Source organism: Oxyura jamaicensis, chromosome 4 (genome assembly GCF_011077185.1).
Source record: "Oxyura jamaicensis isolate SHBP4307 breed ruddy duck chromosome 4, BPBGC_Ojam_1.0, whole genome shotgun sequence".
Taxonomy (NCBI): domain Eukaryota; kingdom Metazoa; phylum Chordata; class Aves; order Anseriformes; family Anatidae; genus Oxyura; species Oxyura jamaicensis.
In genome coordinates this window covers 54,353,035-54,378,606 of record NC_048896.1, presented here as the reverse complement: position 1 = coordinate 54,378,606, position 25,572 = coordinate 54,353,035, and the positions used below count along the sequence as shown (strand labels likewise).

The 25,572-nt window shown below is 38.3% G+C and overlaps 1 protein-coding gene across 6 annotated transcripts in view; it reads right to left on the bottom strand.

Moving 5' to 3' along the window:
• SLC10A7 (solute carrier family 10 member 7) overlaps nucleotides 1–25,572 on the bottom strand; it is a 148,646-nt gene that overhangs the window by 25,873 nt on the left and 97,201 nt on the right. For 4 of the 6 annotated variants that reach the window (XM_035325251.1, XM_035325254.1, XM_035325250.1 and 1 more), the window contains 3 exons: nucleotides 13,804–13,887; nucleotides 3,065–3,230; nucleotides 21–72 (listed from right to left, as the gene is read on the bottom strand). In XM_035325251.1, coding sequence (XP_035181142.1) covers nucleotides 21–72; nucleotides 3,065–3,230; nucleotides 13,804–13,887 — 302 coding nt within the window. The remainder of the gene's footprint in view (nucleotides 1–20; nucleotides 73–3,064; nucleotides 3,231–13,803; nucleotides 13,888–25,572) is intronic. The other 2 variants (XM_035325252.1, XM_035325253.1) reach the window with 1 other exon arrangement.

Sequence of the window (25,572 nt, the reverse complement as noted above, 5' to 3'; positions counted from 1 at the left end):
GTTTCAGGACACTCATTTACCTTGTAGAGAAGAGAAAAGTCAAAAACATGAAGCTCATCTGAACAGAAAATACTGAAAGAGAAACAAGGTAAAATTGGACTTGCATCACAGAAGTGAAGGTCATTTAAATCTCTTCGAGTGCTGCGTATGCACCTTTTGCACTCACACAACAGATCAGAAGGTAGGCTGCGCCAAGTCAATTGAGAGAAATCCAATGCCAGACAGCCTTTAATGGCTGGTGATTAGGACAATCATGTCTGCAAGAACAATATGTATCATCACATCCAAGACAGAGCTAGTATTCTGGATACACAAGTTCTTCCCCAGCTAACTTCTGAATGAAATATTTATTGAAACAATGAATTCCAGAGAAATTCACTGTTGCATGCTGCACATCTGTTTTCACTAGTTTTGCTTATGGGATCAACAATATAAAACCTCTTGGATGTGCTCTGGTTGCCAAGTATTTAAATGTAGCCCCTTTCTGTTTAACAGATGAAAGTACAATGTGTAAGCATGATTGCAATAAATATTCTCACGCAGTGGGTATATTACTCTCCTGATGAATGATCACTATTAACAGGAGATAATCATAGACATTTAATTCCCTCTGAGACAAAGGCTAATTCCTGAACTGGGCAGCATACATCAGACAAAGCAGCTGTTCATTCAAGCTCATTCAACTTTGTAAGTGTGGATGGGTTTTGTGCATCCTGAGGGGAGGTCTCCTCTCTGCCAGCTCACATGATGCCCGCAGGGGTTCTGGGACATGCAGAGCCCACACTCGATCTGCAGAGATGCAGGGAATGAGCTCAGGGAGCAGAGGCGGCTTCCCAGCTGTGCTGTGAGTAGCTGCTGGGGCTGCAGAGACCAGCTCTGCGCTGGAGGGCAGGAACTCCCTGCAGAGCTGGAGGAGAAGCCCTATGACCTGCATGGCCCTTTTCGGGGGGAGTGTGCTGGGGGGAGGGCTCTTACTTTCAGCAGAATCTGGGGGTGAGTCCTCTCCCTTCTCCTTGCAAAACTTGTGAATGCAATAAGGCTAATGTGTCCCTGAGGGCAGTGCAAGCCAAGACAATGCATTTGATTTTGACCCCAGTTTATAAGTGGGCAACATGGCAGGGATATTAGCTATTACCAGTGACATTTTCCATTCTCTTACATAACGTTTCCTAGGATGTATAAATGTCACCTCGGCATGCACTTAATACTTCCTTCGTGAACTACGGAAGCAATCCATTGTTCCCGAATTACAATATTTCTGCAGCTAAGTACATTAATTTAATATGCACAGAAAAAAATCCCTTAATACGTATAGCTCTGTAAAGCAATATGCATGTGTTACTATCAATTATCCCTCGTGCATATTTTGCTGTGGCTAGCATATTAACATAAAAATTCCATGACAACATTAATCAGCAGAATAATAAATGCAGTTTCATCTCAAAATCTTTGTGCTACTTTCACATCCTGATAATAACATAACACACGCATTCAGCCAACACATCCAGTGTAGGTTCAAAAACTTTCTTCTAGAATATAGCACATATACTTATCTCCACAACTTCCTTATTGTTCGGTTTTATAAATGTTTTAGCAAAAACAAATGCCTAATATGTTCCTAGCAGTTTCAAGGCTTATGTTAATATTTGTACTAAGAAACTCCAATTATGCACACTGGAAATGAAAACGTATATATAATGATTTTTAATACATTGCACTGCAAGTGGTGTACCTAATTACACATGGCACAAATGCAGAGCTGTCTCTGCAAAAAGAAAGTAAAAGAAAGGCAATGGAAGCAACCACTCTACAACTGTTCAAGGAAAAACCTGCATTTTTATCTCAAAGGCAACTTTTTTCCAATGTAGTGGTCATCACTATAATGAAATTACTTCATTCTGTTTCTCTGCATCTTACGTCAGAGTTGGAGATGTCCCTCTTTTTTTCTGACAACCCTACACTGATTTAAGCATGTGTGGTCCTTCTCAAGTGCCTGTGCAAACAAGTATTTCTTCCATTTTGCAAAAGCTCATTTGAATGGCTTCCTTCTTCTTCGCTTCCAGAATAAAGCAGTTATGCAGTACCAGTTATAATTCCATGTAATATGTTATACATATATGGTGTTTCATAATAAAAAAATACCACAGCTAGAACATGTAAGATGGAATAAAAAGTGACCCACTAAGTGTAGAGGCAAATTTTCCACTGACTTCAGTGAAGGTTGGATTTATCTAAAATACATGATTCTTATTAGATAGAAACGTGCACATACACATACTTCAGGGAAGTGATGCACTGATTTCTTAAAATCTAACAGTTTTAGAAAACATAAGACGTGATTTATACTGTAGCATACTGTAGTTACCTCTGCTTCAAGCAAACTGAAACTCCTGTCTCTGCAGTCTGAAGCAAGACAGGAATTACCTACAGGGAGAGAAGACAGTGCCTGTATACCACTGCCCTTCCCTGGGAGGTAGTGATCTGCAAGTGTATTTTTAACTGATGGCAAAGATACCAGCAGTCTATTCTCATGTGTGCATTATTTAAGGCTGAATGAATAGAGTGCTTCTAAAACAAACTCTGCACCAAATGTGTTCATCCACAGAAATGTATCAACACCTCCCAACTAGTTTCTAGGTTTGTAACATGGTCAGGAACTATTTAAAAGTTTTAACAATGCTTTTGAGTAACAGTTTAAACCCAAATATTTCCTTTCTGTTTGGAATGTATCATCTGTGCAAATATGGCTGTTTAAAAAACAAGAAGACAAATCAGAACAGTCAGAAACTCTTGGAAAGTAATGCCATGCCCCTTTAGAAGGGAAGGACCACTGAGCAGTCTCAGGAACACCTAAATAGCAGGGTTCACCCTTATCAAAATGCTTACTCAATCTCCTAAAAGCATCGAGCCCCTAAGTCTGGTAATCTATTTGGTTTGCTAGACACGTTAAAGGTACCAGCTCTAGCCCCATTTCAGCATTATCCCAGCCCCATCCTGTGCAATACATATAGCTCATTGCACCCATGAATCACTGATACAGGAGATGTTTTAAGACTGAACTTACTTATGAACACTATTACGATTAAACTAAATTTGTCAAGGTCGATATTTGGATTGGCGAAAGTATCACAGAATGTGGTGTAGATGATCATCAGGAGCACACAGCTGCTGATAGCGCCAAATGGAGGCTTCTTCCTTTCAAGCCAGTCCCTGATGTATCTTCGGACAATCTGAAACACAGAAATCAACAGGTTGCCTCTTTTCAAAGATGCAGGGAGCCAAGTTGGGCATCACAAAGTGAATCTGACAGCGGAAAGACACAAAGAGAAGAGAGTAATTTGGATGACGGCCACAGTGGATTTCAAAGCTTCCCTGCCACACAACTCTTCTTCTGGGGAATTTAACATTTGTAGTGCAACTTCCACTGGGCGTCCATAATGAGAGTATATTTTCAAGTACATTCAAATCCATCCTTAATCATGCCAAATGTTCTTTGCTAGCTGTCACCGAGACATGCCCATTAAGCCTCCCCAAAGTTTATCTCCTCTGCTGATACTAATGGATGTATGTAATTATCACAGTCCCCTTTGCATCAACAGACAATTCCAAGTGCAACTTTGGGAATCTTAAAAATCTGACATCTTCAGGAATTTCACGACGGTAGATAATCGAAAGTGATCCATGGAACATTTTAATATTTAAATAGCTAGCGATGCACCAGAAGTTTTTAATTAAATTATAACTCAAGCTTGAAAAGCAAAAGTGCATGTGTTGTGGGAGTTTAAATAATTCAAACTCTGAATATCTGGAGTTTTTGTAAATCCAAAGACAAATGCCATTTGCACGCTTTCAGAATACAAGAATTAACACATGAAAACAAGCAAACCTACTCAGCCTAACTTTTGCAATTTCAGGAAATTTAATCTGAAGTTGTTTTTCAAGTTTTTTTTTTAGAAACAACTATAAACTTTAAAGTAAATTCAAGTTTCAAATTATGCCAAACACTACAGGACTACACATCAGCAGATACAATTCATCTATTTGAGCCCTGTCTGGGGAGTCGCTTTTATTTTATCTCTTCACTTTATATGGTTTGAAAAAACTTTTTAAAGCTTTTCTCATACAACTGTGACTTGTGTTAATTTTTCAGTGATCCCATTATCTTGCCTAATTTCTCCTGAGCCTTCCCGATACTCTCCGTTATCATACTCTTTCAGAAATAATAGCACAAGATCCTGAAACGATCCTACCAAGAAGGCTCTAAAGGTGTCTCATTACCTTCCCATAGCGGTGCCATTAAAAAGCAACATCACTATCATTTTAATAATACAGAGCATTTTAGAGGTATTCAAGATTAATATCAAAACATCGTCACCAAAGCTACCACAGGACCTTTTCACACACTAACCGCTAAAGCCACTGGATTGACCTCAGAGCTGACAGCTTTCCTCACTGCCTTCCCAGCTTGTTTGCAAATCTCTCAATACGGAAGTCCTGTAAGCAGCTAGCCCAGTATCCATGGAAAGTAGGCTCGGTAAGCCACATGGCAGGGCATCCACTAAAAACTTTGCGTGTGAGGTTCACAAAAAGCCAAGCAGGCTGAAGACCTTGTCAGTCCTTGTAAGCTTCCCGCTGATGAAGAATAACAGATTTACAGGAAAACACACAAGAAAACGCTCAAGCACCCCAGTGAAAATACAACTTTAAAATTTCACACTTGCCAGATGTTAGAGAGGGAACACAACTCAATGATACAGCCAAACTTTTGAAAGAGAATTGAGCGGAGTCCATCAGGCACCTCCCTACAGGCCAGCAGGTAGGAATACACTGCCACACTGATGGAAGGGAGCCAGCACAGCTGTGTGCAGAAATTCAGTGTGCAGTGTGACAGAGATCAACCCAGAAGACCAGATGAGCCTATTCTGGACATTGCAAGCAATAAGCACAGATTTTCACCTCTAAAGGGAGTGTTTTCTAAGGAAGTTAAAAAAAAATAATCCTATTATGCCCTAAATTAAGGTCAGTTTGGGAAAAAAGAAAAGCTACTTGAGACCACCCATTCGTGGTCCTTCCACCATGCTCATTAATGAGATGCTGAAAAAATAAAAGTTATGGTTAAATATGCCACGGGTATAATTAACTGGAAGTATTTATTATGAAACCTATAACCTTGTGTCTGTACAAGGCATAAATACAACGTGCATGACACTATGAACTTCATACACATTTAACACAGACAGATGTATAAGAGAAAAGAAAAACATTTTAAAGCTGCAAGCAGTAGTTCCTCAAAATCTTCCATCAGCTGACACCTTCTTTAGATATCCACCTTTACTGTGTCTGCAACTATTGTGAATGAGCAAGCATAAATACCATTATGGCTTTTTACTGTACTTTATATTAAAAATAATAATAATAAAAAAGACAATCAGATTCTGAAGGACTAAACTGTGGCCTTAGAAAATCACCAGATGTAAAAACAGAGATGAGTACATCCTCTCTAACACAGTATCCAATACACTTTGATTTCCTCACAGGTTCAAAAAAATCTGTAATTTCAGAGGTGGATTCAGCCTATGATCATTGATTCCAGGTAATCCAAATTCTTATATAATTTAAGAGGAGAAAAAAATAAGCCTACAGGTATTTGTAAGAGCTCAACTAGATTTTTTTATCAGGGAAGCTCATGTCAGCTGATTCATTTTGACTGAAAAACAATCTATTTGTTACTTATTCATGCCCTGAAGAGTTGTTGGAGGACAAGGATACTTTGAAAGCCTTTTAATTCTTAACCCAATTTTATAACTTTCCAGTGTTAAAACATAGGATCTTAAACAAAACAAAACAAGCTTATTATTTCACTACACATCTTGGCAAATCCCACTACAATACAGACAACACACACTAGGAGTACAGAGTCAGCCAGGGAACCTGGCAGCTCTGTGGCGACAGCACACACTGACAACAAGTCTAATAGAGGTTGAAATGCCACGAACAACACAGGTTGAAGTGATTAAATATGGGATCTGCTAGGTAAAGTTGGAGCCTAGACAGAAATGTTAAGCTTCATTTGTCTGCAAGCAGAGAGCTAACACAATGATTTTTGCATGTTATGAGCTGTACTAAGTATGCCAGACTTGAGCACTATTCTGGGGTGCTGCTTCTTAGTTGAAATGATAGATCCCACAATTCTGAGGTACACAGCACTACAAGGGGAGACAAGAGAGGGACAAGCACCAGAGACAAGCACTTGAGAAAACGTCTGAAGTGATATTCCTGTGAACAGATGAACTCACAGCCTGGAGCAGAAGTGTGAAGGACTTACATCCAAAACAGATGCATCAGACTGGCACACTGATGAAAAAGAGCAAAAAGGACAATACTCTTCAGATGCAATAAATTCACAGATCCTAGTGAAAGGGAATTCCTCACATAAGAAATGCAATTAAAAACAATGCATTGTTAAAGGATGGGAAAAAAGGCAGAGATATTGGAAAAATAATCACTGTGAAATATAAAAGCAATTAAAAACGTGCTTTACATGGGGAAATGCTGCAGGATGTTACCACATCAGAGAAAGCATGCACAGTTTTTTAAGGTACAACTCTTAAGGCCTTGCAACCTGTCCCTGCTGAGACTCCTGCAGAATTACTTCCATGAGGAGAGCTTGTGTCCTCTAGGCTTATGGTAGTGATCCCATTAAGCACAAAGAACTGCAAGGATTTTCATGCAGATTCACATGCCAGCCTCAAAAGTGCAGGGAATTCCTGATGGCTGACCCAGAGGTTGCACATGAAAAAAAAGGCGTGGTGAATCTTTCCCTCAAACTGCAGCTCAGTGGAGAAAAGAGAGGAAGGAGTAAAATTTAGTATAAGGTGACATTTTATAAATAAACTGTATTAGGAGAGATGCTGAAAAAAAAAAGCACACAAAAGTTAGATGGTAACTAAACAAAAATGTGTCCATCAGGCAACCACCTCCTGGTGCCTTAGTCCAAGTAGCCTCCAAAGGTTCTTGAAAAGGCATCGGCTCAAATTCTCTTCGAAACGCAATTCCAGGCTCAAAATTTCCTCTTGCCCTGAATTTATTTTCCAGCAACAAAGGAATGTAATAACACAAGAATTAACAGTCGTATGCCCATTTCAAATTAGCTCTTCTACCTGACTGGTTACATTTAGAGTATTTTTCCTCCAGACTGCTCGGTATCCTGCCATACCTTCTTGTTGAAACACCAGTCTTCCTAAGCAAATGGGCTAACTGCTCATCTGCTTAATTCACTTAATGTGCCCTGTACAAACACGATCTGTTCTTCCAGGAAAGCAGGTAAATAAGACTCATCCATTAAAAAATCTTACATGAAAATAGTAGGAGATACATTATAGAAAAACAATTCACTTATCTTATTATACCTTCACAAAAGTCACACTATATACCTACAGAAATCCAGCAGTAAAATACAGTTAGACTGTTTCCACCTGCCTGCTCACATGCCGGACAGGCAAGATTAAAAAAAAAATATGTAATAACCGATGTAATTCATTACTGTTCATTATTAATTGAACTAAACAGAACAAGGAGCATTTTTCTCCCACCAACAAATATGCAATGGAGCCATCTCTGACATATGTAATAAAGTACATCTTTTAAAACCTACCTAGGTCTTTAACTTACTTTTTTGTAAACCCCTGAAATGACAAACTAGGGAAATGGTTATGAAGTCACTTTTTCTGTTCTTACAAGAGTATCTCTTGGTATTTGCATCATTATGCAAAGTAGGATTTTTTCTGATCTTATCAATTCTTTGGGAAATGCCACAGTTACCTTATTTACTTTGCATTTTAAGGTAAGATTACTAACTCATTCTCAACTATTACTTATAGCAACAGAACTTTGCAAAGCAAAATTTCTTTCGAAAAGCTATCAGTCAGGCTCAAAGGATACCTGTTAACAGTTCCATGACTTATCAATATTCCTCCTTATATAGTGATGGCAAACTAAGAAGTCTGCATGGAATACTGGGAACTACTTCAGTGAAGCTGGAAAACATGAAAGGGGGAATATACTGAAAAATTAGTAAAATGAACGAAGAAGACAGGGATTGTGAAAACCACTAGAAAGAATTAGATACTGGGATACAAGGGAGATTATATGGGTTGTAAGAAACAATACAGATAAATTGCAACTTCTCAGATTTATATCATAACCCTCTATACCTCCAAGATCCATATTGCAGGTCAAACGCACAAACCCTTTTCCAGAGCAGAGCTCACATCAGTGCAGCCAGACCCTGCCCAGACCATCTGACTGGGGCAGTACCAGCGTCAAGATGTGCACTCGCACCTGCTCCTCTAAGCTGTCATAAAAGCCCAAACTGTACCAGCTCACCCACCATTCTGTAGTTTCTAGGACAACAATGAATGTCAGATCTGTCCTTATTTTAGAGCATGCAATCTAATTTAGTAATTCTTTTCTGAAGATAGGAAAGAAAACCACAGATTTATTTTTGCAATCTGGACAGTAAATATTTACAAGCCTCTTGTTTTCTTTCCTCAGCTTACCAAATTTCTCTAAAAGCTACTTTATTCCATTCTTCCCATCAATTTACTCCCAAGAGATAACTGACACATATACACTTTCAAACCAAGCTTTATAAAGCCCACATGAGGCCATTTTGAAAATTAACTTACACATTTTGGAGCAATTTACAACTGTTGCTTTAAAACATTAAGAACAGGTGCAACACGGTAAAAAATGTAAAGTGAGTCTGTAACAGCAGTACGTTACTTTCTTCGTATTTCATATTTCTGTAGGGATTAGGTTTTGTTCCCTCTTTGAGCCAAGTGTCAGTAGGGAACGAACTGTGGTATGAATGTTGCTTATCTGCCATCTCAGTTTTCTGCAACAAGCATCCAGAAGCACTTGTTTCCCAGGACAGCACTCTTCCTCCTCCTCCCTGCAACTCCCCAGAGTCTGAAGAAAAAGCAAGGCTGCTTCTGTATGAGTTTAAGTTACAAGAACAAAAGCACTTGACACTGCTCCCTTTTTATGACAGTTTCTTTCAGTATTGTTGCGCCTTCTCCACAATATACTAACATTATGTTTAGGTGAATGGTTCCTTCTGCTCACTAGTAACTGCCACATGACCTTCCCTTTTGATTTCTTATTCTTTAAAAATAAATAAATTGCTAAGCCCTTTAGTTTCAATTTCACTGACAACTTGTATTGCAACGTAGCACTCTTTCTAAGTTGCATTTATAAACACACCTCCAAAATGCTGATAGGGTTCCTCTGGAACATTCTGGGCAATGACGCAGAAGGCACTTAAAATCCTTTACTTGTAGAACACCAAGATTTTTAGTGTGACTACATTCAGCTAGGATTTCTGTTCAACTGACTTCATTTTATAGATTTGGGAAGAAGAACTACTAGAATCATAACATTAATTTTAGCTTTAGTTAAGGTCTGTTTAATATGAAGTGCCCACTTTACGCTGGCAGACAAATTACCAATGGGGCAACTAGAGAATGCATGAATGATAATGTACAGACAAGCTTTTTATTATTTATTCATAGAAAACAGTGGGTTTTGGTGTGCTGCTTTGAAAAATGTTCAAACTAGTAGAATATAATGAAAGCACAGTGAAAATTCTATTTCATTAACATTTAATCATAAATCGCTCTTTAATATAAAACATAAAATAAGTCTGTCATAAGCACTTAGGTGTAGAGAATGGAGAAAGTCTGCAAAACGGGAGAAGGAAATATCGCAGTGGCTTTCACTGTTCCTGTTATCTGCCACTTCAGAAGACAAAAGTCAGCACAGAAACAACAGTCTTCAGCCAAATTCTCAGAGCTGGTCAGGAAGAAACCATTTTGACATTTTATGAAACCACACATTTTGCTGCCTAAAAGTATTACCAACACCTAAAACCAAGGAAACAATTATTTTTCTGCAAAATGACAGCTCAGGAGCAGCAACCTTCATCAGACTTTACAGAACTCTGCTGCCCAGAAAAAAAAAAAAATCAGAACTTTAAGATAAAAGAACAAATTCAAAAATCTTTTCCATGACAACCTATTAAGTATGTTTATTGTGTAACAAGTATTTTTAAATTCCCCTTAGAGGTGTTCAAGAGTGGTGCACAAATAAGTTCTTGTACACTACTGGCCTCCAAGGCTTATAGCACATTAGGTCTTTAAAATACTGTAGATTGTATCTCTCTTTGAGACCTCTTCTCAGGGTGGTCTTATTTTTAACTCTCTAAATACAATTGCAATATTGTGCTATCCATATCGATTTGCATAATATTGCCTACTAGCAAAACACATCTATAGATGCAGCAGATGCAGGCCACTGCAGACACCCCAAACATTTCTAACCAAGAACAGAGTAACCCTCCTTATTGAAGATCATGCATCAGCAACAGCTACCTGTGAGCCTTGGTGGCTTCCAGATAACACAGTATCTTCCTTCTTTACCAGTTCTCTCTTTAACTATCAAATGGCGGTCACCACCTGAGCAGAGGCTGTACCTGCAGCCCTTTACACATTTAATCGTCAGCGGCTAGAAAAGCTTGTTTGACTCCTGTCAACAGCAGTCTTGCCACATGCTAAAAAATAGTTTGAGAAACAGCAGAAAACAAGCATTGATTATACTGTTGTGACTTCTTTCTACCAGCCATGATTAAAAAAATCTGACAAGTCAGCCAAGCAATCTATACACTTTGCCATAAAGTAAATACCACCACAAAACAAATGTAAAAGCACCTCCTCATCTGCTTTGCTCATATCCTTGGGGGCTGCTCAAATAGGCAGCTTTGCAGCCTGCTCAGGAAACGAGCATTTAGGCAACACAGATTTTCCCAGAGGTGAGATTTTTTAAAGGAAAATAACCCCCTTAGAGAATGCTCCCTTTAAGCAGCCTCCTCTGTTTTACACTGATGTGGAGAGAGCTTAAAGCCTCTGTTGATCACAGCTGAGTTAGGAAGGGTGAAGAGCAGTAATCCTCCTCCAAGCAGGCAGCTTCCAAGCTCAGTTTTTCCCAATCAAGCTCTTTGCTACTAGGGAACCTTAACAGGCATTCTCATGCCGACTGTGCTGCTGAACAGCGTGGCTCTGTGTGGTAAGGAATTGAGGGCACGAAATGATAAATTAGAAGTAATTGCTGAAACTGTCATTCATGAATTGTGGGCCATTATCTCTTAATGCATCTGGAATCCCAGAGTGAGCAGCCCGCGATTCACAAAGCTTTGCTACGTTGCTATGCCATGCGTTGTGCGACAGTCCAGGAGTGCGTGAGCAGTGGTCCACACATGAAACGCACAGCCTCCCACTTAATTCAAAGCAGATCCATGCCACCTCTGGATCAAGGGTAATCTGACGTATCCCTTCACCTCCTGATGTTAGTGCTTTACTTGCTTATTGCTTTTCCCTGAGTTACTGCACGTTACTTTTGAATATCTGCCTTCAAAAATGGCTTCTAGTCCCATCTGGACAGGTTGGTTTACCTTCGTACAGTTCTACATGATCTAGACAATCAATGTAAACCATCCTTGGCAATTCTGATCTGCAGCTACCCTTAGCATTTCCTCTCTTCCATATCCTCTGAATAGACATAATCAAGTACAGTAACTTTTGAAACAAATTCTTTACGTTTAGAGGAATGTGAGCTGTTTCTGTTTATCATTTATTTCCAGATGCTGCTTCAAACAATTGTAAAGGGGAATCATACTTTGGTTTCTTACTGAAATGTATTCATAATAAACAAATTCTTAAATAAACTTGTGATTGAATTACATAAGCTTTAAGATTCTCTATTTTCTTTTCTTTTAGTCTTTTTCAGAGATTCTAAATTACATCTGTCCTTGATTAAGTCTCATCACATTTATGATTTTAAATGTAAGATCATTCAAAATATTTGTTTTGTATGCTTACTGCTCAGTTTACCTTACTTACCCTTATTATTTGTTGTAGCTATTAAAAATCGCAGCCCACAAGTCATCTCACACAACAATTTCTCATGACATCTTTCCAAAGTAACATGCCATTATATACATATAGCCAAAAGTCCTCTTGAAATTTTATACTTTATCTAGCAATCTAACATCACCACCATACTCATCACACTGCAGATTGCTGATATTCTGTCTCTGTAGGTTATTTTATTCCTAGATCTGCTGCCATGCAGATTTCCCACAAACTTCATATTTCCTAGAAATTAAGGCAAGAAATTAAGGCAACTGGCTAAGGACTTGCAGGTTTTGGACTTGGACCTTTCAGGGCTGAAGGACTCAAGTAATTTTGCTCATTCCACTTTTGAAAGGGATTTAATTTATTTTTGGCAAGGTAAGAATATGATACACAGGAATGTTCATCAGCAATCCTTTGTGGTCCTAATTAATGAGGAGGTGCTTAGGCATTTGACTGAAAGCATGCAACTAATTCTGTAACCTTCAGGGTCATGGGGACCAGTATGTCCATTTTCCACATGATATGGTAACATCCAGGTCACGTAGGTATGGATGCTGTGACTACTGTTGCACGTACTCATTGTCTTATTAGAGCTTAATTGCCTTTTTTTTTTTTTTTTAAACCACATAAGAAACAAACTTCACAAGGACTTAGTAAGTTAGAGTACATGCCAATTCTGAAATGTGCTATTACAGCTTGATATAAGACTGATTCACTGTTCTACATAGCACAAGCAATGAGAGATATTTTTAATGTTATCCAATATTCTCCACTACAGATTCCAATTTTATTTACCTATATATTTTAACCATGCTTTGCATTTCGAAGCCTGGTTTGGGCTTACAAAATTAAGAAAGTTCTTGCTAACACCAGACCAAAACTCTGGATTCCAGAGACAGCAACAGTACTCCATTGGAACTAGTGGCAAATTCCTCTGATGTTCTCTCAATGCATTCTGAATGCCTGGGAACAATAAATACTGACAAGTAGTTAAGATTTAGGCTCCAAGTGTTTCGATATGCAAAATCAAAAAATATACAGTGGATACTTCTTATGATTTTTGGTCTTAATATAGCAACTTCCCACCATGAAGTGTAAGAAAAGACATAATATTATTATTTGTGAAAAAACACATACCACAGAGACAAGTGTTAGAGAAAATCTTATATTGTAATTAGTATATTTGCACTCGAAATATTTCAGTCATACACCATGAAAAATAAGGCCTTGTGTTTCAATATGAATAGTGAGTAAAAGATGAAATACTGAACAGCTGTTACAAATGATGGAGGAGTTGTGTAGAAAAAATAGTTTGCAATTGTGCAATTACAACCCTTATCATAAAGCATATGCAAAATGGCTCAAACAGCCTTAATTTTACTGTTTCCTAACTTCTGGCTGTTTAGCTCTTTTATGTATTTTTAAGGTAGAAAATTTTTTATGCCTGTAATTAGTAGCAGAAAATACACAGGGAGAACTTCCCTCATCATCTAGGCAAAGGGCATGTGACAAAAGGACTATATAGTATTCTCAAAGCTCATTTGTATGGAGCTGGAATTTCTCACAGTCTGGGCTGCCATTTTTCCCGCTTTATGTTCACAAACTCCCTTCTCGATATGCAGTAGTGTATGTTTGTGGTAGTGAGGGACAGATGCTCAGTCTCCACAAAGATCAATGTGGCTCCAGGGAGTACTGTAGCATCTTTTCTCTGATATTAGACTTCACTATCCCGAGGCTGTTTCCTATGTGGAGCACACAGTGTTGCCAGTCTGTCTTTAAGATCGCTTTCTTTATCTTATTTTTTTAAATAAGGATGTATATTTAAAAGACATACCTGTCCAATAATAAGGGGGACTACAACAGTCATAAACAGCTGCGAGAATATAGATGTAAAAGGCACAGAGGAGGATGATCCAAGCTACAAAATAAAAACATACCATTAATATTCAACTTTTTCTTAGTATTTACAAGTACATAGGTATTGCATGTTAATATACTTTTATTTTATGCATAAAAACTAAGAAGTATGTGCACACGTTTAGTTGTTAAGTTCCAGTATAGCATTTGGTATTCCACAATAACAAAAGTAAAACAATCCCTGGTTGATTATTTTATAACCTCAAATGACAGTTCCATCAATACTCATTTACTTGGATCCCTACTACACACGTATGCAAAGTGAAGCATATAAGCATTTGTAGGATGATACTCTAAAAAGACAGGGATTGAACCTCTTCCTAACTAAGCAGTTAGCTTAACTAACCGTACCATCTATACAAATATCAAACAACAAAAAAATGGTGTCATTATTTTCAGAATAAAAATAACAGAAAATTTAATAATGAAGATATTCAGTTTTTATTTCAATGACATTAAAAAAAAGAGATCTACTGAAAGCATATAGCTATTCTCTCATTATGACAACTAGACAGTGATGGGTTTTGTCTTCAGACAGGTGATGTCTTAATTACTATTTTAAATGCTAAAATTATATATGTTATATTTTTTAAGATGCAAGAGGAAAAGGTGAACCAAACAACGTTAGTGGGATTTTTGCAACTTACTTCAGAATGCTTAGGAAAATACTGACTATTTTTTTACATTCTGATTGGAATTATTCTATGCTAGGTCATTGAAACGTTTCATGTAATTTAGTTTAATACATCTTTAACAGCAATAGAACATACATTAAGAAACATACACTAAGACAACTGAAACAGCATTGTCCTCAGACACCTTTACTTCAGGAGGAGGGTAAATGATGTTAAACTGAGGATTTCACAGATCCACATTATTCTACATTTTGCATTTCACCTTAACAATCCTCAAAATGAAGACAGAATTCAGAATCATTTCTAAATGATGCTGATTTTCTACAACATTTTCACACACACCACTCTCATAAATTACGTTCTGACTGCACATTATACTTCTGACATGTGTCTTCCTTTCAAAGCCACCTGCAGGCATGATAGACAAGGTGATCACACAGTCTAGTCACTTCCTATAACTCTGCCTAGAAAAATCAACATATGCCCATAAAAATGGGTTTGGCATAAAAACATTCTTCAGAAATCTAAAGACTGGGAAAAAAATAAAATAAATGGAAGTTTCCCATGGTGAAGCATTTTATTTTATTCAGAAATGTAAAACTATAACCTATATCTAAAGAAAGTCATCTGAGGAATAAAGGTCAGGTGGATCACTGTTGCAGACTATGTATGCACTGCCTGGGAGAACAGTGTACACACCAAAAGGGCTCTGTGCACATGCAAGCTGAACTCTTGGTGTACATGGGTGGCAACCCAACTGGGAAAGAACACAACACTGAATTCCCTACCAGTACCCTAGGAAATCATGGGACTTTGAGTGGGACCAGACAAAGTCTATACTCCTGTAAACATACTCCACCACTTTCTTTGATAAGTCCTGTTCTGAATGTATCCTAGGTAGAGAGCCCTGGGCAGAACACCCAGGATACGGCTGTTTCTTATGTGTTACTTTGACTGGCAGCATCAGGTGAGATTTGGCCTGGCCATTTAACAAATTAGAGCTCAACTATTTCATGCACAGCCCCACCATCCCCAGCCGAGGGATGTGGGTGCAGCAGATGGCTGGAGAGGAGCTCAGGATAACATCACTGCTTGTTGTGGTTTAACCCGGCCAGCAGCTAAACACCATACAGCTGTTTGATGCTTTCTGTCTGCAAGCAGGGTGGCAAGTAAGAGCACCGAGATTAGAGAGCCTAAATTCCCATGGAGGCAAGAGGAAGAAGTACTTCCAGAGGAAGAGTCAGAACACCCACACGAGTACCTGAAGTTAGACAGTACTGATATCTCATTCCCAAGGGAAATGGGGCTTGTCTGCATGAATCCTTGCAGAAAGCAGAGCATCAAAATGCCATCATAGCACATAGGTCTCCTTGTTTGAATTCTTGTAAGGAGCTTTTGAAATTTTAAAAGGTTCATAGTTTTTCAAACTGTATTTGGACTCTTTTTTTTCTTCTGTATGCTGAGGAGTTAAAAGCATTACTTACTGTGTATTCAAAGAAGCTTTTTCAAGTGAAAGTGAAGATTTTTAAACTTTAAAATCTGACTGAGTCACAGAGGAGAGAATCTAACCAAGCAGTCCACATTCCTTCACGGCTTCATGAAACTGTGACACTTTGACAGTGGCTCTTGTGCATTTTTATAAAAACATTGATTGGACTTCTCTGTTTTAAAGTTTTATGCTTAGTGAGTGTTTAATCAGTTTCTAAGTCAGGAATGAAAAGCTGTTTAACAACGTAACACGCTGCTGAAAAAGGCAACCATTCAAACATCAATGGTCTTGCCAGATTTTTTAAACATTACTTCTAAAACAGCATCTTCAAGTTATCATGGATTTGTAGCACTTGGTATATACACGGATATATTTTTACACAATTAGAAACTGAATTACAGGTACTGTGGTTGGACGCTAAAGGAAACCACTCACATCACAGATCGATTTCCCTAAGATAAATAAAATTATTGTATTCAAAGAAACAAATCTCCTGTATCAGGATATGATTCATCACCTTTTCAACTGCACCCCAGCAACTCAGGCTCAGCTTGCTGTCACCTGGACCAGCAAAAGACCACCACAGACATTTCAGGTAACTGTCACGCCCTGACTACATTTTAAATGAAGTAAAAATCCATAGATCAGTCCACAACATCAAAATAAATGATTAATTAACTCATTTTGCCCAGAGGAAGTGAGTTCTTCAACTACATCTGGCTTGGAGGAAAAACAAACCTCTTCTCTTGACAAAAAAAGTCAAGTTTTGCTGCTTCTAACATGACTCCTCCCTCTTCTGGATAATCCTATGATCACATTATTTTTGATCCTGTTTCAGCTGTGAAGTTGAGAATTCTGTTTTTCTGACAGTCTCCTTCGTTAAGTTTGTACAGAACAGAGTGGAGCTGGCTTCTTTCTGGGGTCCCGATATTCTGCTACACAACATGCAGGCACGGAGGTTTGGAGCAGTGTTTGTTCAGCTCTGTGTCCCCTTCCTGCACTGCTCTGGTATTGGACTTCCCTGTCCCATCTACAGCACTGACATTATTTACTCCTCAGGCAGATTTCAGAATTCTGCCTCACTTCAGTATATTGTGACAATAACTTCAGTGGGCTGTTTGTTTTTTGGTAAGAATCTGAGACAACAAGCCTATAAAAACTCCCGCATCATCTTAATCTTAAATCTATTCCCAGAGAAAGACACAGAAGATAGATAAAAGCCGAAGAAAAAAGAAGGCAGGAACTTTTCAATCACCCAGAAGAAAAAGTATTTTTAACTCAGCCTCTGTACATACAGAGGCTAACCATGAGGAATTGCACATGCATAGGGAGCTGAAGATAATGGATGCAGAACTTGACCAAGAATTGCCTCAGTGCTTGTAGTATGAGAACTCATCAGGCTCACAAATGTAAGTGTTCCATGGGATCTCAGGTGCTGCCTGTGTTCCAGACTTCCTTTGACCTTGGCTATGCTGGTCCCATCCATTTTAAGGATGAGTAGTGACAATTTAGGAACAGAGGAAACAAAGTTCAATATAATGTTGACCAAACCATTTTACATGTTTACAAATACAAATATTCTGTCTGAATGAGTAACTATGATTTTACTTAGCTTCTAGTGGGATCAAGCTGAGTTCTGTACTGGATTTGCCGTGAAGAAACAAAACACAACAACAACAAACCCAACACCTACATCTTCCATGTTGCACTGAAATTAGCACTGTGTTAAAATATCTGTTTGTATTGGCTGCCCTCCTTCTTATAACAACACCCATGACTAAATATAAAACTTTCATCACAGGGAAGAAACCAGAAGCCCTGTTAAGAACGGCTGTAGGAACATCAACAGATTCAAGCTGATGATTTATAGCTGTATAGAGAAAATCTGGTTGCAATCTCTAATGGAAATAAGAGAAAGTCTGCAGTCAGTCTTTGTCTATGCTTATTTTAAAGAGAAGTTTAATATTGTAAAGTGATTGTCATGTTCTAATCTGGATAGCAGCATTTCAGTTAAAAGCTTATTAATGAGACTGACCTGTCTGAATAGAGTATTAATTAATTAATTAATCAAGGATAATTAGGATAAATAAATCCTGAGGATTATACGGACAGGCACTTTTTCCTTAAATATTCTGAGTGATTTCAGAAGGACAGCTCACATGAGCAGGGACTGCACCTTCTGGAAGTATTTGCTGGATCTGGCCATAATAAGAGAGAATTCCAGGGAAACCTGTCCATACAATTCAAACAATTCCGTCCCCATGCAGTACTTCAAACCTCACCTGCAGCATTCTTGCTAATTCAGTCTTACACTTTTCTTCTCAGGAGACTTCTTAGAAAATCAAATTATTTAGTAGGCTTGTTTATGAGTTTGTGGTGAAAACATTGGCTTATCCTTAATTGATAGGATGTACTCAACTGGTTGTGGTTAAAACTAAACCAAACAAAAGCCTTGCTTGCTTAACACTAAGACAATTCCACTTCCAGGCCTAGACTGCCTCCACAAACCAGATGCCCCCTCCACTCACATCTTTCTGGCAGACTGGGTAGGTCTCACAGCGGGTGTTCCCATGTCTACAACTGCCACTGATTCAGAAGAAACCAACCTCCTACCAGTCATACCAAATTATAATCTGGTGTCACATGTGTTGCAAACATTGAGTCCACTTCAGAGGCAGCTGTCCTCTGGGGCCTTACTCTTCCAGTGCTCTCCTCTAATTAACATGTTTCCTCAGATTGTGTCTTTGTACTCTAAAACACTGTCAGCCAACTTCAGCCTCACCATTTGTTAAGAGCAGACAAGGAAGTACGGTAGGGGTGAAAACAGGACTGAACTGTCAGGGAGGATCACTGGCTGCTCTCCTATGTGAGATGTTAAATTTAAGCTTTTTCTTTCCACCTTTGGGACAGGATACTCTAAGTCCTATCTTTTTAATTTTTTTCTTCAATGCTGTCTCATCACTGCTTCTGATTACTTTCATCTTGTCCAGATTCAGCTGCCTCAGAGGCCTGTTTGGACCACTCTGCCCTTTATGTCCTGCTGCGGATCAGTCCTGTTACAGAAAGGAAGTGGAAGGTGATGTGCTTTTCTAAAAGATGTAGATGGGGTCCTCTTCAGTAATGAAAGACAGCAAACAAGAGCGATCAGCTAAATTAAGCCCTCCCTTCCTTTGACTCCTGCCAGAACCCTTACCAGTCATTGTGGTACGCTGTGTTACAGCAGAAAAGTATACACATCACCCTAAATGACCCAAGTACTTGGTCAGTTACTGCAGTGATCTTCCGGCTCTGAGAAGTAGGAAGCGGCTGTGCTACTGCATGGGAGTGGTGCTGACAGGCACCTACTACATTGCCTGGATACATGTTTCAGTAGGAAATGGAGCTTGGATGTCTGACAACAAGCAAAAGAAGATTCTTTGATCTCTTCAAGTATGCAAAAAATATGCTGGTAGGAAAGTATAAATCAGCCTTCTCACAAAAATTGAAAAACTAAAGGCTCTGACCCTCCTTCCCTGTTCTGAAATGTAGATTTCTATGAAGAATGTCTGAAGATGTTTCAGTAAGAACATAGCAAGCCACACTATTTACATTAACCAACTACCAAAGGGGAAGGGAAAAAAAAGCAGTAAGTCTTCATTTTACCTTCTTGGGAATACAAGCTTGTCTGCCCTTAGGTCTTTAATTTATTCTGATCATGGGAATTGCAGAAGGAGGTTGAAAGGGATGAAATAGTCATTCCTGCCTAACATTTCACAATAGTCTACACAGAGCTAGCAGGTCACTAGGATGTTCTTCCTGCTCCACTGCTTTATCCTTCACAAGCAGTGTTTAGATAGTTATGTGAGGCAGAGGTGCTGTGGAAGGGATGCCAGCTCCCAGCGACTAATCAAGAGTCTTTGGTACTGAAACTGTCTGCCTCTAACAGGTGCTGATGGCAGGAGAGGGAAGGGAAGGGGAGGTATGTCATTGAGAATGGAGCTTCTATACCATGAGAAGAAACAAGGTCTGGTATTCAAAAGCAAAAAAGCATCAATTTCCTAGCACTGGCAGAATTGGAGGTACCAAAAAGAACATATATAAATTTTAAGATAAAGCTTTACAGTCTGCCTATCAAACCCAGCGAGCTGACTCTTCCCTCAGACAAAGGGACTAAAGGTACAACACAGATCATGTCCAGTGCTTTGGCAATCATGTATTTTAACAAACAGATCTTTGATTGTTATTCTTAAAAATTGAATGCAGACATAGGTCTCTAGTTCTGCTAAGGAAAAGGAAAACGATGTTCTGGTTTCATGGTATATTTTACATATTATTCCATATTTCTATACACTTCTGTGGCCATGGGAGTTCATTTGGCACAAACATAAAAAACCCTGTCTGCATATATCCTCCCATTCTGTTTCCAAAAACAGTCAGTTTTGTAATCAGATGTATAGAAAATGAAAAGCTGACAAACTGCCAACTTTTTAAATGGTTTCTTTTTTTCTTTTTCCCTTTTTTTTTTTTTCTTGGTAGGGCAAGGAGACTGTATCTTGGGTATCTCTTCTTGAAGTGATCACAGATTCCTAATCCCACGCTGGGTTCCTCTATGACACATTAAATACCAAGACAACCCAAACATACTTGTCAATTTTAAAGCTTTCTATAGAGCTGTAAACATAACCATAGGCATTCTCAAACTATACCAGAGCTATAATTCTGCTTCACCACAGAACAATGATCTTCAGGGGTCCTGTAAGGAAAAGAGACCAAACGTACAACCCAAAGGCACTTAAGTGGGAGTTAGATGGTTAGTACCCTTAGAGAGCTGCAACTTCAGGACTAGCATCCAAAGGCTCTGCCATGAACATGGGGTGACTAACTGGAAACAAAAATCACAGGATAATTAAGAACCTTGAATATTATGCATCCACGAAAAAGACAGCAGCGATGTACCAGAAGAAATAAATTATTCAGAATTGTTTGTACAAGGCCTGGATAAGCCCTTATGAAGAATACCCTGCTACCGTGCACAATCCTTTTTACCTGAAGAAAGAATTACAACTAGAACAGGTGCAGAAAACATCTGAGAACGAGGGTTCTGTTTTACGAGCAAAGATTAGAAATGTATGGTTTGTTCAGCCTAGCTGAATGAATTCTGGGAAAGGGGATAAGACGTGCACTGTCCGAGCCAGGAAGATAAATCTCACAGAAATGTTATTCAGGTGCGTGTAACACTGGCAACAATGACAACCGCACAAAAGACCTGTCACAAATACTTACCAAGTGAAAATTAGGAAGTATCTACTTATCAGACTCAGCAAGTTTTTAGCACTGCAAGGATGGAGGGGAGAGCAAAAATCCTAACTTTTAAAATGAAACATGTTCCGTTTTGAGATAAATGGCACAGCATGAAGTAGAGGAGGACTGGCTGTTCTGGGACTGGTTCCTCCCAGTGTCCTGCTTCTATGCATCCTGTCAGGGAGTTTGTTCAGTGTCTGCTGCGTAGAAGCAAGATGCATGCATAAAAGACTCCCCTAGCACTGTATAGATGTAAAATTCCAAGAGCAAAAATAAAGTAGAGAAGAAATGTTTTCCACAGAAATGTTACATATATTAGAGCCTTCTGCCTAGACAAATATGCAATAATTTGTACACGCATCGGGAAGAGAAGGACCCCGTATTATTCCCTGGCTGTTATTTGTATGCAATTTTATATAATAAAGCCATAAAACCTGCATTTGAAAATGTAATAAAATGCTTATGCATATATTTCACAATAGTCATTTCAAACTTATTGTTAATTGTAATGGGTTTGGATCAGATCTGAGTATTTTGTCTTCTCGATGATTAAAGAGAAAGTAAATGGTGAGGTAAATAACCAGGTAGAAATGATGATGCACTTTAAATCTTTCACATGAATGAGCTGATCTCTTAACAGCTAATGCACTGTGGTGCTTCTTCCCTTGCCCCCCCTTCCCCTGTAATCAGCCTTTTGTCACATACTAGTGAAATCCATTATCAACGTCCTTATCAACTTCCAAGGCTTCCCAGCTACTACAATATTTGCATATTTAACGATTCATTTGACTAGTATCAACTTTCATTTACCAACTGTGTGAAAGGAAAAACAAGACATGGTGTGTAGAAATCCTTTTTTATTTTTTATTTTTATTTTAAGTAATTAGAACTCCTTTTACTAAAAAGATTTATCTGGAATACAGTAGCATAGGATTGGAGAAGACTTGCCAAAAAAATGAATTATTAACTTTCAAAACAATGTTTTAATTTAGGGATTTTGAATATGGGGGAAAAATTTAAAACTTTGATATTTGTTGATTGAAAAATCAACACCTACTTTCATTCATATCCTTCTTCACCAGTCATCTTATTTGTTTCTTCTACAATACTTGCACAGAATTTCCTTCACTGACTACACCTAAATTTCTGTCACTTATGACATCACCATGACAATGCCACCATAAAAACACCTACTCTAAACACCAAAACTTTAAGTAGTTACCAGAAAAGAAAATATCACTGAATAAATCAAGGAAAGGCACAAACTGATAAAGCCTTAGGAAGACTCCATTGTGACAGTAACCCCCTTTGGTAAAACATGGGAGCAGTGTGTGACAATTACAGGAAGGTTTTGCGAAGTGTATTCTTAAAAACACACATGGATTTTGTACACATTTTTTAAAATTCCATGTTGACTGGTTTACAGGTACACTTCTGAAGACTGTACATATAAATCTAAAACACTTATCTTTAACATTTTCTTTGATAGCTTTCAATAACAATGCATAGCTTCGTGCAATTTGACTACTTCTTTGATAGCTAACTGACTGTGCTTCCAACAACTGCAGAGACCACTTCTGTCAAGGCACTGAACCTCAACAGTAATCAAGAACATGGCAGAGCTGGGATGCTGTGCCATAAAAACTGCAGCATCACATTTGGCCCCAGCAAGTGTGCAGATGACTGATGTCTTGTATTTTGATACCAAATACAATCAACAAAATCATAAGCCTCTGTGGCTTGGTATGACTGCGAGGCTATGTGCTCAATTTTCAGGATAGAGGGGGAACCCTATTCCAGTGCAGCTGGAAAGGGCAGAGCCATGCTCACAAGAGAAAGGTCACTGCTTCCTCTTGCACTGTAGTACAGTATCTACGCTCACTCTGATTCCAGGGCAAATCCAAGAGATGACATGGACCTTGCTGAGGCATCAGGCTGCCCTCTATCCTGGGCGATACAAAAGCATATAAAATATCTGAATGAAAATAAAACTCCATTCATACCAATTTCTGCTTTTCAGTCACGGACATGCAAGTGTGATATTATAGAACTGTTGCAGAGTACAGTACTCCTGAAGTTCTGTTTTTCAAATGAGACATTATAAAAAGGCACTGACAACTTGAGGCTATCAGAGATCACAGCACTATTATCTCCACAGGGTGACGATACCTTTTGTTTAACTGTCTTTTTGCAATGTCAATATGCCCAGATGCAGCATACTTACAAATTTAAATAATAAATACTTGCAGGTGGATAGGAGTTAGCCTCTGTCTCAGCCACACATCAGTATGGACTGGAGCTTCTTTTACCTATATTTATGGAGAGTTTATGTGAAATCAGTAGAACTGGGTTAAGAAATACAAGGTTCAGTAGTCAAAGCTGGAGTGTCAGATTTGGGTCAGTTCCTCTTGCCTCTGCTCCCTCTCCTAGCTCACTGGGTACTTTGTCACCTCCCTGAGTAACCACCTAGCTCAGCTCTCATAATTTGCTCAGAAAAGGTGCCAGGACAGGCAGTTATTTAAACCACTGAAATGTAAAGGTTCTTTATGAAAACTTTTCTTTTGAAAGATTACAAAAAAAGGGGAAATATTATTACAAAAATAAAGGGAAGTAATAGTACTGTTTCATACCCAAGTGACTAAATTCCTCAGGAATTACTTAACTATATCAATAATGTTTACAAAAGGTTATTTCCAAAAGCAAAATTTCTTCTTTGCTACAATTTCTAGCATTTTTTTTCTCTCTACAATAAACTTTTGAGCAAACAAATCAAAACTTATTTCTCTGCCTTAAAAATCTTCATGATCAGTTGGTTTCAGCTATGTACCTGACCTGACAAGAAGACAGACAACATCCTTCTCTGAAGGCTTTGGTACACACACTCCTAATCACCATTAATGAAACATTGCACGATGTTGCAAAGAAATGTGAACAGCATAAACCTATGTTAACTTGAAACTGATGTATCTTACAATACTTTGTTTCAATGCTTCTCCTCACCATATATATGAACTCTAATCAATTATATATAGTTTATGGGACATTGCCCATTTATAACACCATTGCTGGGAATATATCATATTAACTGTTAATAATAAGAGTTAACATGAAGATGATGATATTGCAGATTAATGCATGTGGAAGCCAAGATTCAATAGCTTCTTATTAGGTAAAATGTTAATCAGAGGTATCCATGCTGAAGGCTGCTATTCTTTAAAGTCTAGCTAAGCGTTCTCACAAGGATACAGTCTGGTAATTACATGCACAATATTTAAGGTTTCATTAAATCAAATGTAACCTCTTAGAAACCTTTTTTTGAGTAAGCTTTATAACCAAAAGTTTCATTGCAGAAATACAGTTTTCAGAAATGTAACTGACAATCTTACATTTAACACCATTCATTTAAGATGACAAATTATTTGCATTAAATGCATTATTTATTATAAGCTTCAACATGTCTTTATCATTGTTGTTTAGACAACTTACATTTACATTACCAAGCAATTAGGAACTGAAAAGGCAGTACAGAACACTATATTCTCTGGTGTACATGGGACAAAATTTAAACTACAACCACTACCACAGGTTAAGCTATATAACAACAACAAGCTAATGGACAACAATGTATTTTATTTCTGGCAGCACTAAGGATATTTTATGTGCTATATACAAGGAACCTTACAAATATGGTCACTAATAGAATATAGCATTCAGACTATATAGTAGTATGACTCTGTGGAAGAATTAATGCCAGTGAGCATCAAATTCATGAATCAAAATTCACTGGAGGCATTGAGTTCACAGGTCCCTGAATGGTATTCAGAAGCCCAGCTCAGTTACTGTTGAGGTAAATGGTATCTTGAAACTTGAAATCCCACCCTGTATTAATTAAGCTCTAAAACTAAGTTGGCATGACTAAATTAATGGATGGTACAGAAAGATAAACAGGGAATTACTAGTCACTGTTTCTCATTGCACTGTAATGATGCAGTACCATATGAAATGATCAAGCAACAGGTTTAAAACAAGCCAACATAAGAGTGCGAGCTATGTGCTTGCTGCCACTGCATATTGAGAAAGCCAGATGTAGCAAGGAAATTCAAAGAAAAATTAGAGAGGTTCACAAGAAAAAAAGTGTTCAACTGTCCAAACCGTAGACTGCCAGGGTGCAGGAAGAGTACAGCAGAGCACGTACATTTAGTTTGCTGTCCCAAATACCTGCCACTGGATAAACTGAACCTTCAGAGAGGACCTTATCTTGGCAAGATGTGTGGCTGGTCTG